Here is a 14,772-nt window from a genome sequence, read left to right as displayed (position 1 = left end):
TATTTTTGACTCTTGATTAATATCTTATGTTTTTATATGGACTGATGTGGTTCTCAGTTGATTGACTTATTGTGTCAGATATATGCTTGAGAGTCAAAAGAATGAAAAGAATATTCTGTTGTCACAGCCCTAGTCATAAGTTACAACAACCAAAATGTTGTGAAAAGAATACTCAAGATGAGAACAGTAGTCCGAAGAATCCAAATAACATGGCTAATCAATCCTTATCTCAAAAATTCAGAAACATAATTCTTTCGATAGACTTCCATACATTGAGCATATTCTTATGCTTTAAATTCGTTCAGGTAATTTAAATGTTATTTTAAAAAGGAAATACACTTATTGACCCTTTTTGCTAAAATTGTGTGGAAGTACATATCCTCCCATGAAAAAAAAAAAGCAATCAAACAAAAATACTAAAATTAAAAATATTTATGCTGTAAATACCTGTGATAAAAAAAAAAAAAATACTGTACACCAAAAATCATTTAAAATTGATATAGTTTTATTTAAAAAAAAGAAAATCAATTTTTATAGTTAAATGAAGATTTCTAGAGGCCATTTTGCAGGACAAGGGAGATAATTCCAAATACGTTTTGTGAGGTTTTATAAAGCCACTCTTAACATAGGGAGGAGGTGGCCTATGAACCAATCGCTTAAAAATGATTTTCTTTAAAAATTAAAACTATATGATCAGTTAATGATTTTTGTTAGACAATATTTTCGTTTTCTTCACGAGTACATCGTAAACATTTTTCATTTTCATCATTTTGTGTGTGTGTGTGTATGGGAGGGGGGGGGAAGGTTAAACTAGCACTAAAATTTGGTAATGTTCCAAGTTCTGTAGTTAAAAGTGCACCACTGGCATCTCACCAACCATTTGTATTTTGGTTTGGCACTTGAAAATGGTCAATACTGATTTTTTTTTTTTTTTTTTTTTTTTTTTTTTTTTTTTTATTGTAAAGGAGGAAATTTTCTCTGGTGATAAATTCTTTCTGACCATCTGCCATAATAGTAAATTATGACAATAAATAAACTTTTGTTATAATTGTCACCACATCATATTAGAGTTGTCACTGTATTTTTACTTCAAAACAATACTAATGTAAAACAAAATGATAGTAAATAATATTTTAGATAAAAGTAACAAAATATTTTATAACACCAAAAGTAACATGTAATCTAATGACTTAGTTTCGTCGTACCCAATTTCACTCATAAGCCTAATATATATATATATATATATATAATAAATTTACGAGTGGATTGAAATTTTAAATTCGACCGTTTTGGATTTTACCATTTTTGGATTTTTACCCTTCACCGGACTATCCATTCATGTGAAATCTTTTTATTATTTTTCTTTTGCCTCCTGTTCCCCTTACCTCACCCTTTTTTTAACCAAGTAAGATCTTTGACTTACTTGTAGTTTCATTAAATACTTTTATATGCAAAATCCGATCCTGCATTTTGCTAATTCCTGCCCTCTGATGAGAAGGAGAGTATTTCTTCGAAACTCCGCGGATTAAGGACTATCGACTTATCTTGTGCTTCCTTTTTTAAAATTAAATATGTTTTTAACTCTTTTTCAAGATGTCTTTTAACATATTTTATTAATCATTTGTTCATATATATATATATATATATCCACATACAATGAATGAATGAATGAATGACAAAAGTCTTTATGCCAAAGTTCATGACCATCTTACAATTTATTTCTTTAATTCAATTGACATTTACAATTCTTGACAGTATCTGTTTCAGAGCACAAAATCAATCACTTAATTATTATATCAATCAGCGAATCTGGTCCTGGATATTACCTTAAACTATATCCGATGGTGAAGTCTCAGCTTGCGGGCTTTGGAGAGTGTGGAGCCACCTTTTTAATTGCCATTACTCCAGGTCCACTAGTACCTGTTAGGGTCCCAACTATGGGTTAAATAGAAACCGACTTGAAAAACCCCCAAATATATTCTATTAAAAAAATTGTTCTTCAAAATCACTGGATTCGGCATTAAATAAACTGAAAAGGGTTGATATGCCGTAAAACAACCAACCAACCAACAATCAGTGAATCTATTTAACTAATCTTAACTCATCAGAAGCAACAATCAATCCATCAAAAGGAAATAAAGTGACTTTTGACATGATTAAAAATCCAAAAATTGGAAGAGAAGCTGTAAATACCATATATGTTTACATTACGCCATTTTGAATTTAGAAATAAAGTCACTAAAACCCATCTATTCGTACTAACAAATTCTATTAATTTAGGTATATTGTGTCAGAAATGTTCTATTTATTAATTATTAAATTTATTATTTATAAATTAATATATCCATATTTACCCAAACAAAATCAATAATTATAATCTATTACACGTTTGTATATATGAAACTAAACAGAAGAAAGAGAAAAAACTCCCTTTTTCTTATTTATAGACTTTTGTAATTATATTGAGTTCTTAAATAAGGATTGGTATATATTATAAGAAAATAAAGTATATTACCACAGAAATATATATATATGCACACACACATAGTAGAACCCCAGGATATGGTGTCCGTAAGATACTTTTTTCAGGTTAAGATGTGGAATACAATATTTTTCTGGCCCCTGGTTATGGTATTTGCCCTGCCTTATGGTTTTATTTATAATGTTATTTGATTATATACATGTGTATATACTGTACTGCATTTTGTATTATATACATGTGTATATTGATTATATACATGTGTATATACTGTACTGCATTTTGTTACTAATTTGTAAAACTGTATCCCGGGGTTCTACCGTATATATAATGTTAATGGGGAAATATGTTTATTCAATTATTTTATTTATACCAGTCCTTTAATTTATGAAGCTTGATGTAACTACAAAGCATATACAAATAAATAACAAAAAGTCTATATTCCAAATTTCAAGGTATGCTTAAAGAAATAAACGCTAAGATGGTCAACATCTTGAAATTTAGAATGTACATATACTTTGTCATTTCTCTCTATATATATATATATTTCTCTCTCTCTCTCACATATATATATATATATATATATATATATATATATATATATATATGGCATGAGGGTCTCCTCAGGAAGATTAGATCATACGGTATCACTGGTAGAATACTGAACATAATTAAATCCTTCTTAGATAAGAGAAAAATCCAGGTTGTCCTTGACGGTCGTACATCTAAACAATATGATATAAATGCGGGAGTGCCCCAGGGGTCTATCCTTGGACCTCTACTGTTCCTGATATTCATAAATGACCTCCCCAACAAAATTGCCTCTGAGATGGGTATATATGCTGATGACACCACACACTATAACAGGCACGACAGGAAAACAAATGAACATATATCTAAAGAAATGGCAGAAACACTAGAGGATGACCTCCAATCAGTAGTGGAATGGGGACAAAAATGGATGGTCACGTTCAATGCCGCCAAGACTAAACTAGTTTCATTCAATAATTACAAAAAACCTTCTCTACCACCTATAGCAATGGCCAACGACTCTTTATCTGAGAGTACGTCTTTCAAGCTCCTTGGCCTAACTTTCACAGGAAACATGAGTTGGAACAATTACATCGAGGGCATTGCCAGGGCCGCTGCAAGGAAGGTAGGCTCTCTCTACCGTGCTAGAAAACTACTAACACCCGAAAGTATCCTGTACCTCTATAAGGCAACCATTCGCCCATGTATGGAGTATTGCTGTCATATTTGGGCTGGTGCATCGGCTACTAGTCTCTCGCTCCTTCACAAGGTTCAAAAGAGTTGCAAATCTGATAGGCTCTAAACTGGCATCTCAGCTTCAGCCTCTGTCCCATCGATGAAACATTACATCCCTCTGCCTGTTCTACAAGTATTTTAATGGTGAATGCTCTGATGAACTGCAAGCACTTGTACCCCACGACGTGAACACCCTCGACAGACCCGACAAGCTGCAAAATCCCATCCCCACACTGTAGAGATCCCTAGATATAAGAAATCTTTCTACTCCAGTAGTTTTTTCCCCAGAACCGCTAGACTTTGGAATTCCATTCCAGGTCACTGCTTCCCCAACTGTACTGACATGCAGAAGTTCAAGTGCAACGGGAACCAACATCTTGCTGCCCAAATCCCTACATAGTACCCCAGTAGTTGTTGCCCCTGTTAGTAGTCCCCTACACCAAAGTGGCAATGTGCCTTGTTTGGGGTGAAAATATAATAAAAAATATATATATATATATATATATATATATCATAATGTTTTTAGGGATACAAAATTTAAATATTGCAATTAAATAAGTCTCCCCTTCCTAATTGCAATATATATATATATATATATATATATACAGAGAGAGATAGATAGATAGATAGATAGATAAAAAAGGAACAAACCAAGTTGTGTTCATCAACGTTTCGTCTTTATTGGAAGACTTCTTCTTGATGAATGAAATTAAGAAAATAAAATACCAGTACAATAATTGAAAATATATTTGTTGTAATGAAATGTATGACTTGTTCTACTTCAGAATATATTCAATTACAACCAAAATATACTTTCAAATATTATACAGGTATTTCATTTTCTTAATTTCATCCCTCAAGAAGAAGTCTTACAATAGAGACGAACCATTGATGACTGGGTTTGTTCCTTTTTTTTTTTATGTCACTATCTGGTCGGAATACTATTTCATCTCATCATAGATATATATATATATATATATCTAAATTCCTAAGATGATATGGAAAATATTTTTAAGGTAGATAACCCTTATAATATCATCTAAATTGTTTCAATTAACAAACTCACTGAGTTTATATTTCCGACTGTAGAGCATATAAACTGGTCGATTGCATTTAATGACAAAAGGAAATAATCAATTCACAATCATACCTTTTGTTTGTTTTTATTCATATTTCAGCAGATTCCTATCTTTACTATCTTATGCACGTTTAGAAACTCGTAACAAAAACCTTGTCTTTAGTCTATTTTGGCTACTTGTTAGAGACTATCAAATATTGATAAAAACTCGCTTGAAAAGATTGTCATTTTTAAAACGAGTTATTTTGTGTTTTGTACCTGCTGTTGTGTTTCTTAAGGATTTTTCTTCTGAATAAAAATAAAATATGCATCAAGTGCGCTTGAAAGCCAAATCACAACGTAATATTAGGAAAATAAACAAATATTTTACTTGTTTGAAATTTATCACAAATATATTTCAGAGATATACTCCATCTTCAGTGTGTTGTTTTGTTTCTTTTTTCTTCTTCCTTGCTATATTGTAAATTTGGAGAAAGAAGTGTTTGTAAGGTGCTGCGTGTTGTATCTAGCGGTTGTATTTTGAAATGTTTGAACTGTGCATAGGAAATGCGAGAATAACGTCAAGGGTGTGAGTTCATGTAGAAACGTTGATTTAATTTGAAATAAAATAAAATGCGCGTCAAGTGTTTCGACTTTCAAGCGCACTTGATGCATATTTAATTTTATTCAAATTAAAACAACACTTCTATATGAACTCACACCCTTGCCGATTTTTCTTCCGTTTACTTTGTTTTGGACCACTTTGTCGGTTTTACTGATATTTAATCATCTCTGACGATCTGCTTTGGTATTAGTTGCGAAACGCGCGTAAGACAGTAAAGAAGAAAATGTAAAAAAAAAAAAAAAAATTTTTTTTAATTAGTAAAGATTATAATTGTGGACGGTTTCTTTCCTTTGGTCATTGGAATGCAACCAACCAGTGTGTTGTGTTGTGGCACAAGAGTAAAAAGAAGAAAATCAAGTCGAGGTTGGTTTAAGGAACAAGAGTATTTAACATCACAGGTACAAAGGTAGGAAACTGGTATAACTGGCTAGTTAGTGGTAGTACTATTGCTTATTCCATCAGTGTAGGTATTACTGGCACTATATATAGTGAGAACCGGTGTAATTTCCCTTGTGTTAGAAAGGCCGGTGTAACAGTGTATGTGTATATATTTTGGCATGTGTTCTTCAGAATTCCGTGTTTCCTTTGTTCTGATTTTTTAATTCATTGATCTTGTGGTCACCATCAATTTGATGTTTTCATACCTCATTGTACCTATTTACAATGCCTCCCCACGGGACAGTTAGACACCAAGGTCGTTTTTTAACGTGGAGAAAAGGTACAAAAATAAAAATTGTCTCAGTCGTGAAGGATTTCTCCTCCACTGAAAGAGAACAAGAAATGGAAGTGCTGCATCTGAAGACAGATACTACACTTTGATCTTGGCCATTGCAATACAGCTTCCTATTTCAGTAGATTCTTTCTAAGAACTGCAGATTTGTAGAACACTCCTCCTGACTATTTTTCAAGATTAAGATCACTAAGTATTTCTTGTCTTTGCAATAATCATCTTTCGTTCTTTCCAGCTCCTTACATCAAGTGGCTTCACACCTTGTCTAGAGCAATTTTCATAAAAACCATGTTCCAAACCTTGTGAAAATAGTATCAGCCCAGATAAGAATCTGAAACATGTAAAGGGTAGAACAATAAAATTGTCGCTCTAGAAAAGACATGATTCAGTTTTTGTTTTATGAAAACCAGTTTTCTTTTCTTTGTTGCAGACCATCTACTAGTTGGCTAGTTGTGTACAAATATCAAGAACGATAGGAGCCTTCTATCATGTCTTAAAGTGATACAATGTTCAATGAGCGAGATCCAGGATGCGCTGCTGTGTAACTTGCTGTAGAACTCATGCTCTCTACCGATCCAAGTTATGAAAACGGGACCATTGCCAGCACCCTCAAAATGCATCGCTGAATAATAGGGACATGATCAGGGTGATGAAAACAAAGTTTCTGGCCACAGTTATGGTCTTTGGTGTGGTTTCAAGTGAAGACCACATCATGCCACCTTACATCTTTGAAGTCAGCTTGAAGGTCAACACTAAAGTGTACCTGGATGTGCTGTTGATCCCCTGGTGCAATCAGGTGACCGCTGGCAGACCCTAAGTGTGGCAGCAGGACTCTGCGCCGGCCCACAAGTTCAAAGAGACACAGGCTTGGCTTCAGAAGGAGTGCTACGACTTTGTACGCTTCTCTCGCTGTCCTCCCCCACCTCCCCCAACCTGAGCACACTGGACTGCTTCGTTTGGTCATACGTCGCAAACATCACCAATATAATCTCCCACAACACCAAAGCTAACCTGATTGCCGGCACCCACTGAGTATTCGCCGAGCTCCTGCCAGCACTTGAGGAAAAGACACACTCCCAGTTCCAGACCTGTACTACATAATCACCTTACCTGAATTGATTTTTTAATATAAATTTTAAAATAAAGCTGTAGTGTTGTTTTCTTTAGGGCGAAAACTTCATCGTTCCACCCTGTAACAAAACTGAATTCCTGTATTGTTTTAACAATATTTGTTGCTGCATAATGTACTATTTGTTATCTGACAAGCGAATGCTAATTCTTTCTTGTAGGCTGTTGGGGATTACTCAACTTGTGTACACAGACTGCCAAGTTCCTTGGGATATTGAACTCCATAGTGACCAAGTGTTCTGGCCTGGATTTGTCAACCCTGGGATTCTTCTTCTGCTATACTGGATCCTTGCCTTTCAATGTAGACATTTCATCTTTGCCAAGAGGGACCGAAGACTGGTAAGTCCTTATACAATTTTTGCATGCGAACAGAAATTACATTTTATTGTGATTAAGTCATTTATGTCTAGCAGAACAAGGTCCACTATGTACTTCTGCTTCTGTATTATCACTTTTATTATTTCTGATTTCTATAGTTTTGAATTTTCGAGTTTTAAAATAAAGTAAGATATTGTCTATGTTTGTATTGTTTAAATTTAGCAGACAGTTATTCTCATCTTGAGTGTTATCTGCACAATGTTTTGGTCAATGTAACCCCTGACCCTTGTCAGGTGTGAAAGCTGCCATGTTTTTTTCTGCTAAAACATGGCGACTTTTATGCCTGATGAAGGCCGGAGGTTACATCGACCGAAACATTGTGCAGATAACATTCGAGATGAAAACAATTGTCCGATTAAACGAAACAAGACAAACATTCATACCTCATCTAAAAAATTCAAAACTGTTGTCTTTGTTTTTTATGGATATGTGATGTGAACAGACTCCATGATATAACTGTAAAAAGTCATAAATTTATATATTTTTTGCACGAGCATTGTGAGCTCGATGGAGAAATCCAACTCGCTTAACATATACTGAAACTTTTGGGGGATATACTACACGAGTGTTTGTCTATTGAAATGTGTGTCGTGGAGGTACAGACTAGTGTGATTAAGATATATACATACATACACTGAAATATGAGAGAAATTTTGTTGTTACTAAAATGTATCAGTTTGGCAGTGGTCAATGCCTATATAGCCTTCAGATATAAAAAGATTATCCATAAGTCGATTTGTTCTGGATTTTAAACACCTAGAATTGATATCAAAATTCGGCTGCACTAAGGCGAGATGATTGATTGGCGGAGGCAAATCCGAATGTTGTGATTGTTGCAGATTGTATGGATATAACTGTACAGTCATATGAAGGCTCATTAGAAGCAGAGGCAGAATTGTCATCGTTGGACATAAGATGACACCAACTAGAAATGTTGACTGAATGATCTGAAAAGTCTTGTTTTTATTTATTTTTATTTATCTCTTTTTATTTATTTATTTTTATTTATCTCTTTTTATTTATTTATTTTTATTTATCTCTTTTTATTTATTTATTTTTATTTATCTCTTTTTATTTATCTCTTTTTATTTATCTCTTTTTATTTATCTCTTTTTATTTATCTCTTTTTATTTATCTCTTTTTATCTCTTTTTATTTATCTCTTTTTATTTATCTCTTTTTATTTATCTCTTTTTATTTATCTCTTTTTATTTATCTCTTTTTATTTATCTCTTTTTATTTATCTCTTTTTATTTATCTCTTTTTATTTATCTCTTTTTATTTATCTCTTTTTATTTATTTTTATTTATCTCTTTTTATTTATCTCTTTTTATTTTTTTATTTATTTTTTATTTATCTATTTTTTTATTTATATTTATATCTTTTTATTTATTTAAATTTATTTTTTACTAATGACTCCACTTATCAAAGCCAAAATCACTCAAGGATAAGGTTTAATGTGATTGATTGTCAATTTAATGAAGAATATTTCAATTTAATGAAGAATATTATGAGAGGATTGAATTGATGAATAGAATGAACAAAATTTGATTGTTTAGTAATTTTTTTTATATACATGGGAATCACCAGTATCAAGGACCAAAGGCCACTTGAGGATAAGGCTTAATGAGTCAGGTGGTCTGTGAAACAAAACTAATGATTGGTAGTTGTGAAAATTTGATAGAATTTGGTTATTTAAGAGGACAATGACCATATTGTAGTCAACTGGAAACCTCCCCATGGGATAGAGTTCCATGGGCAGGCAGTTCTAGGAATTTGCATTTAGTTTTAGGCACAGATAAAGAATAGGGGAAATTGTTGACAGTAGTTATAGCTTGACAAGTATTTGTCGTAAATGCTTTGTAGAGGGGACCACAGATTGAAGCTCAGTTGAGCACTTGTAAGTAATTGTTGACATTGAACTTGAAGACGACTGTGTAGTCTGTCACAAAGCAGTCTCATGGTAATGTGTTCTACAGATGGAAAGAAACTGTTCATGGAAATTTTGTTGGACTTTTAAATTTTGTTTTAATTCATCCTTTGTATTTAAGATCTTATCTGAAATACTTATCACTATCTAATTGTTTTTGAACAGCTCAAACCTGTTTCCTATCATAAATTGGTTTTAAACAATGAAGGCATGAAGTTTGTATTTTAAGCACTGTATGTTGTAGAGAATCTGTCCGGAGCCCGTCCTTTCGAACGGTGCTCAATCTGGTTAACCGCCCGGTGAAGGTACGCGGGAAGGTCGTGAGAGACAAGAGAGAAGCTGAAACGGAGTGCACTCTCAGTCCTCCATCAATCTCTTGATGGTGTTGGGCTCATTCAAGCCAGTGCCTCAAAGGCCTCCATCCAGAACGGGTCTTTCCCAGATTATACATACGCTGTACCAACTTGAGATGTAGATTGCTGAGCATGAAATCAAGATGGTTGAGGGGTGGAAGATATGATGGCGACCTAAACTGCCGCAGACGGTGTGGTCAAGTAGAAAGTCAGGGGCATATAGAGATGTGATGCGCCATCACTCATGACGCTCGATGTGCACGACACAACCGAGCCTCAGACCTTCTGGCTAAGTTCCTTCGCAAAAGGGACCTCAAGGTTCACGAAGAGACTAGGGTCCCAATGCGACAGAGCTTCCTAAAGCCGGATCTCGTTGTTAAAACCCCCGTATGGCTGTTGTACTAGACATGACTGTCGTTGGAGACGACGGTCTTGCCGTAGGGTATCGTGGGAAAATGGACAAGTACAACTCCCCTCCCCCTGTTCAACGATGCCCTCCGTTCTCGAATACTGGGCCGTGGACCTGCTTATCCGGTGAAGCATGCCCCGTGGTGCTAACCTATCGAAGCTTGCTCCACTCGTCAAGCAGTATGGATCTTGCTTCTCTGGGGCTTTCTCCGAGGGACCTGGGAGACCTATCGTTTCTAGTGATGGTGGGTTCGCTGAAATGTTACGACATGTACATGCGTGGTATGTGAAGCCCGGCGTCATGTGGAAGCCACCTGTGAGTTCGTTGTGCCTCCGCTTGCGTCGCTGTGCCGAAAGTTAACGACGGGGCACCCTGGTGCATTCCATTCATAGGCAGGTCTTCGGATCGGGTCAACACACACACAACGATCTCTGTGTGCAAGCCTCTTGTCAAGGAACAATGTAGGTAAGAAGCGCCGGACCAAGTGGCATGTCCAACCATTAAGGGGGCCATCTAATGCCAACCCCTGGAGTGGTAGTGCGATGAGGACAGTGGGAGTCTCCACTTATTAAGATATAATAAAGATTGACAGACCATCGTCAAGACCGGCCTATGAAAAACAAGTAATAATAGACTTGTGTGGGGTTAAGCAGATTTGAGCCCTGGATAGCCAGAGAAATTGAATTTTGAATCTGGAAAGGTAGAAATAAAAAAAGTAAAAAAATCAAGGAATTATGGCAGCCAACATTGAGTGTATTCTTTATATGTATGGTCATTTTGATTTTAATAAAACTAGTGATAGAAAAATGGCCCAATCAGCAATGAGGAAGAATTATTAAATCAAAATTGCTGCTTCAGCTGTTCTCAAAAATCGAGTGGATATGTGAAACTCTCTCTCCTTCTTTAAAAAAAAAAAAGTATTTTAATGATTCTTAACTTTTTTATCGCTATTTGTCATTTAATCATCTCTAAAATGTGAACGTTGCATTTTGTATTATCATAATGCTCAATGAAATATATACATGGAGAGTAAAAAATTACCTTGCATGGAAACACCGAAAAAAAGTTTACAATTGTTCGGACTGAATTTTCAGAAAATGTCTTTTTTTTTTCTTCTTTTTTTTTTTTTAAATGGAGGAATTAAGTATTATAAGGACAACTTTGCAAAAGATTTTGTATTGTATTTCCAATAAATCCAATTCAATAAATGTTTCTCAAGTCATTGTGTCCTTTGTATGATCTATGTGAAGGTCATTGGTGTGAAAATTATGTAATATCTATATTATAACAAGTTAAGAAATATCTGAAATTTAGACTACATATTCAATTCATCTGGCAAAAAATAAAACAATTATGCTTGAATTGCCATGTCAAGAAAGGATAGTAGAAATTTTTGCAAAGAGGATACAGTATCTCAGCACTTTTCCGAATTCACCTTGAATTGTGTTGTTGGCGCATTTATTACTTCTCTCGGCAGTTTATTCCAAAGTCCAGGGATCCTGATTTAGAAAGCGACCTTCCTCTGGTTCAATTGAAATTGGCGGTGAAATATTCTTGTGGTGCATAAACCTCTTTATAGTGCAGGAGTGAATAATAGGTTCTGATGTATAATTTTGAATCATTCCTAATTTGTGTATTCTTTCGTTTTGCAGACTGTTATCCTCATCTTCATAGTTGTTTCACCACGTTTCGGTCAACTCATCCAATTGAAGAATAAATAAGAACACAAAATTGGATTTATAAGACAATAAAATCCAACCTTGATCACCCTTCGGGACCTGTAATGCAATGGATAGAGGCATTGAGTCTCCATGGTTCCAGGTGAGCATTGTCTGAAGATAGAGGTTTCAATCCTACCCAAGCAGGCCAGAAGATTAGTTGACCAAAATGTGGTGAGACAATAATTATGGAAAGCAGTAATTATAGAGATATAGCTATAAGACTCGACATTCTTATCCTCTCATAGGTAATCACCTGAAGAAGGCTATTAAGGAGGTTGTAGGCCAAAATGAAGTTGCCACGTAATCATTGGTGCATGCTCAAGAGAGAAAAGATTAAGCTTCTGGGGTCTTCATAGAATGAATAAAACAAACCCTGCACCATTTGAATAGCCAGTCTTTGAACTTTATCTGGATGTTGAATATCACATATTAAGTATGGAGCAAAGGCTTGGACATCATGCCCTAACAGTGATCTGACGAGAGAGATATAAATATTGCAGAAAGAACGTTAAATGAGAAATAGGATGTTTGCAGCCTGAATGCAATGTTTAGATGACTTCAAGGATGATTCACCTCTTTAAGCAGAGGAGTGTCATCACCAAAAGTAAGTGGAGTCAGAAGGAGAATTCACTTCAATATGGCAGCATTTATCAACATTGTCTAAATCTGCGATTGTCAGTTTTGTTTCTACACACTAATAATTTTACATCAGCTCCAAACGTTTACACAGTAAAAAACAAATAAATAAAAAACCTCAAAATAAAATGTGAAAATTTGGACCCAGAACTACTTAGTCACACTGACTTGCCTCCTTCTCACATACACATATTTTGAAAGCCAATGGTTTATATAAAATGAAGACATTTTAAAACCAAAATACTATCTTATTTTATCAACCAGTTACCAATTACATAAGGATGAAGGTGCCATGAGAAATAAGGAAATATTGTTGTAGTTTGTAATTAACCTTCAGCCATTTTGAATTTGAGGAAAGGCATTAAGTACATAACTGAAGCTGAAGTAAGTACGCCACATCTAATTAAATGGCCTAAAAATGCAAATGTTTTTTTAAAATGTCTCAATGCAGATTACAAACTCCAACACTATTTATGGTACAGTAAATTGGCTTAAAACTTTTTTAGAATCTTAAATATAATCTTTTACTTTTACTTTTAAACTCATATAGGTCACAAATGTGTAAAAAAAAAAAAAGCCAAATAGTTTTTTCCTCATTTTCTGGTATTTATTTTAAAATTATTAATCTTAGTATTAGTAATAATTGTCCAATCCCCCCCCCCCGGAAAAATATCGATTCTGTTTGATTTTTAGACAAATGTTTTGGTTTTTGTTCTTTCATGTTTCTAAACTGCTTGATCCTCCAATCTAGGGAAACAAATGTCAATCTAATTATTTTTTGAGATATTTTTTTTTAAAGAATTTGTATAAATGTAGGTTATTATTTTAGATATTTTGTAAAAGGTTTTTAATTAGCATGTTGAATATTTTTCTTCAAGCGATGGTTAGAGAGGAATACATGCAAAGTAAGTTATGCACTTGAAGAAAAGAGCAAACCTTTTGCAAATGTTAATCTCACTTGCACTAAAATAAAATCATACCTTATGGATACAAACAATTAATTGTGCACTGGCCTTTGTGATAACCACTGCTCATGCCAATCGAAGTGCTGATAAATTGTATTTATGGTTAGAAAGGAACAGTAGCTATCCTAAACAATTGGTTGTAGACAGTCGTTTGAGACTGTAGTGAGCTGTATCTTATTATGCAACTGATCAATCGCTACTGGTACAGTTTGTGACCCATAGCAAGTCTTTTCAGCATCGTCTGGTTGTTTACATAAACAGCCAGAAGATGACAGTCAGATTGTGAGGTAGCAAGTGACAGTTTTCCATGTGAAATTGTAAAATTCATTTGTGCTGACACCAACAGAAAAATTGTAAAATGAAACAAAAAAATAGAACCCAAAATAATGAAAGAAACAAAAAAAATGAAACAAGCAAAAAAAAACCAAAAAAAAAACAAACCCTTAAACACTTGTTTTTCTTTTTCACTTTAATCCTAATCTGTCTAGTTCAAAAACTGTACTAGTACAAAAACAACAACAAATTATTGAAACAAAAAAAAAAAATTAATAATCAAACAAATCTTTTCTTTCTTGTAAAAAAAAAAAAAAAAAAAAATGTAAAACGATTGTTGCATTAGATTTTCTTCCCCAAAAATGTTTTCATAAAATTGTACATATAACTTTTTTTTTTGCTTTTTATTAATTTTCCTGTTTAACAGCATTAATTTTCCTGTTTAACAGCATCGCTTCATTTTGATTTGACATCTTTCGACTGTTCACGTAAACAACCAAAAGATTCTGCCGAAAGCTGCTTTTATTATGGGTCACAAAGTGTACCAGTACCAATCAATCAATGGCTGGATATAAGCTAGTGTATTATACTTATTCAGTTTGTTTGCTAGCTAATCTGTCGCTTAGTCCTATTGGTTTCCATTGTAAGTTTGCTCCACGTCACCACAACCAATAACGGGTGTTTAAGGACCATGTTCATTGTGTCATGTGTGTCGGCAGCACTCAACCCTAGGTGGTAGGAAGTACCATGGGAATATCAAATTTATAAGCGATCCCCAATCGCATGTATATTCTGATCAGGGAAGATGACAATCTTAGGTTTT

At 34.2% G+C, this 14,772-nt stretch overlaps 1 protein-coding gene across 3 annotated transcripts in view; it reads left to right on the top strand.

Moving 5' to 3' along the window:
* Positions 1-14,772, top strand: part of LOC145277924 (piezo-type mechanosensitive ion channel component 1-like) — a 562,742-nt gene that overhangs the window by 224,673 nt on the left and 323,297 nt on the right. For all 3 annotated transcript variants that reach the window (XM_080129998.1, XM_080129997.1, XM_080129996.1), the window contains exon 6: positions 7,447-7,624. In XM_080129998.1, coding sequence (XP_079986124.1) covers positions 7,447-7,624 — 178 coding nt within the window. The remainder of the gene's footprint in view (positions 1-7,446; positions 7,625-14,772) is intronic.

Source organism: Euprymna scolopes, chromosome 6 (assembly GCF_053919585.1).
Source record: "Euprymna scolopes isolate OS-2025 chromosome 6, ASM5391958v1, whole genome shotgun sequence".
Classification (NCBI taxonomy): Eukaryota; Metazoa; Mollusca; class Cephalopoda; order Sepiida; family Sepiolidae; genus Euprymna; species Euprymna scolopes.
This window is presented reverse-complemented; position numbering and strand designations above follow the sequence as displayed.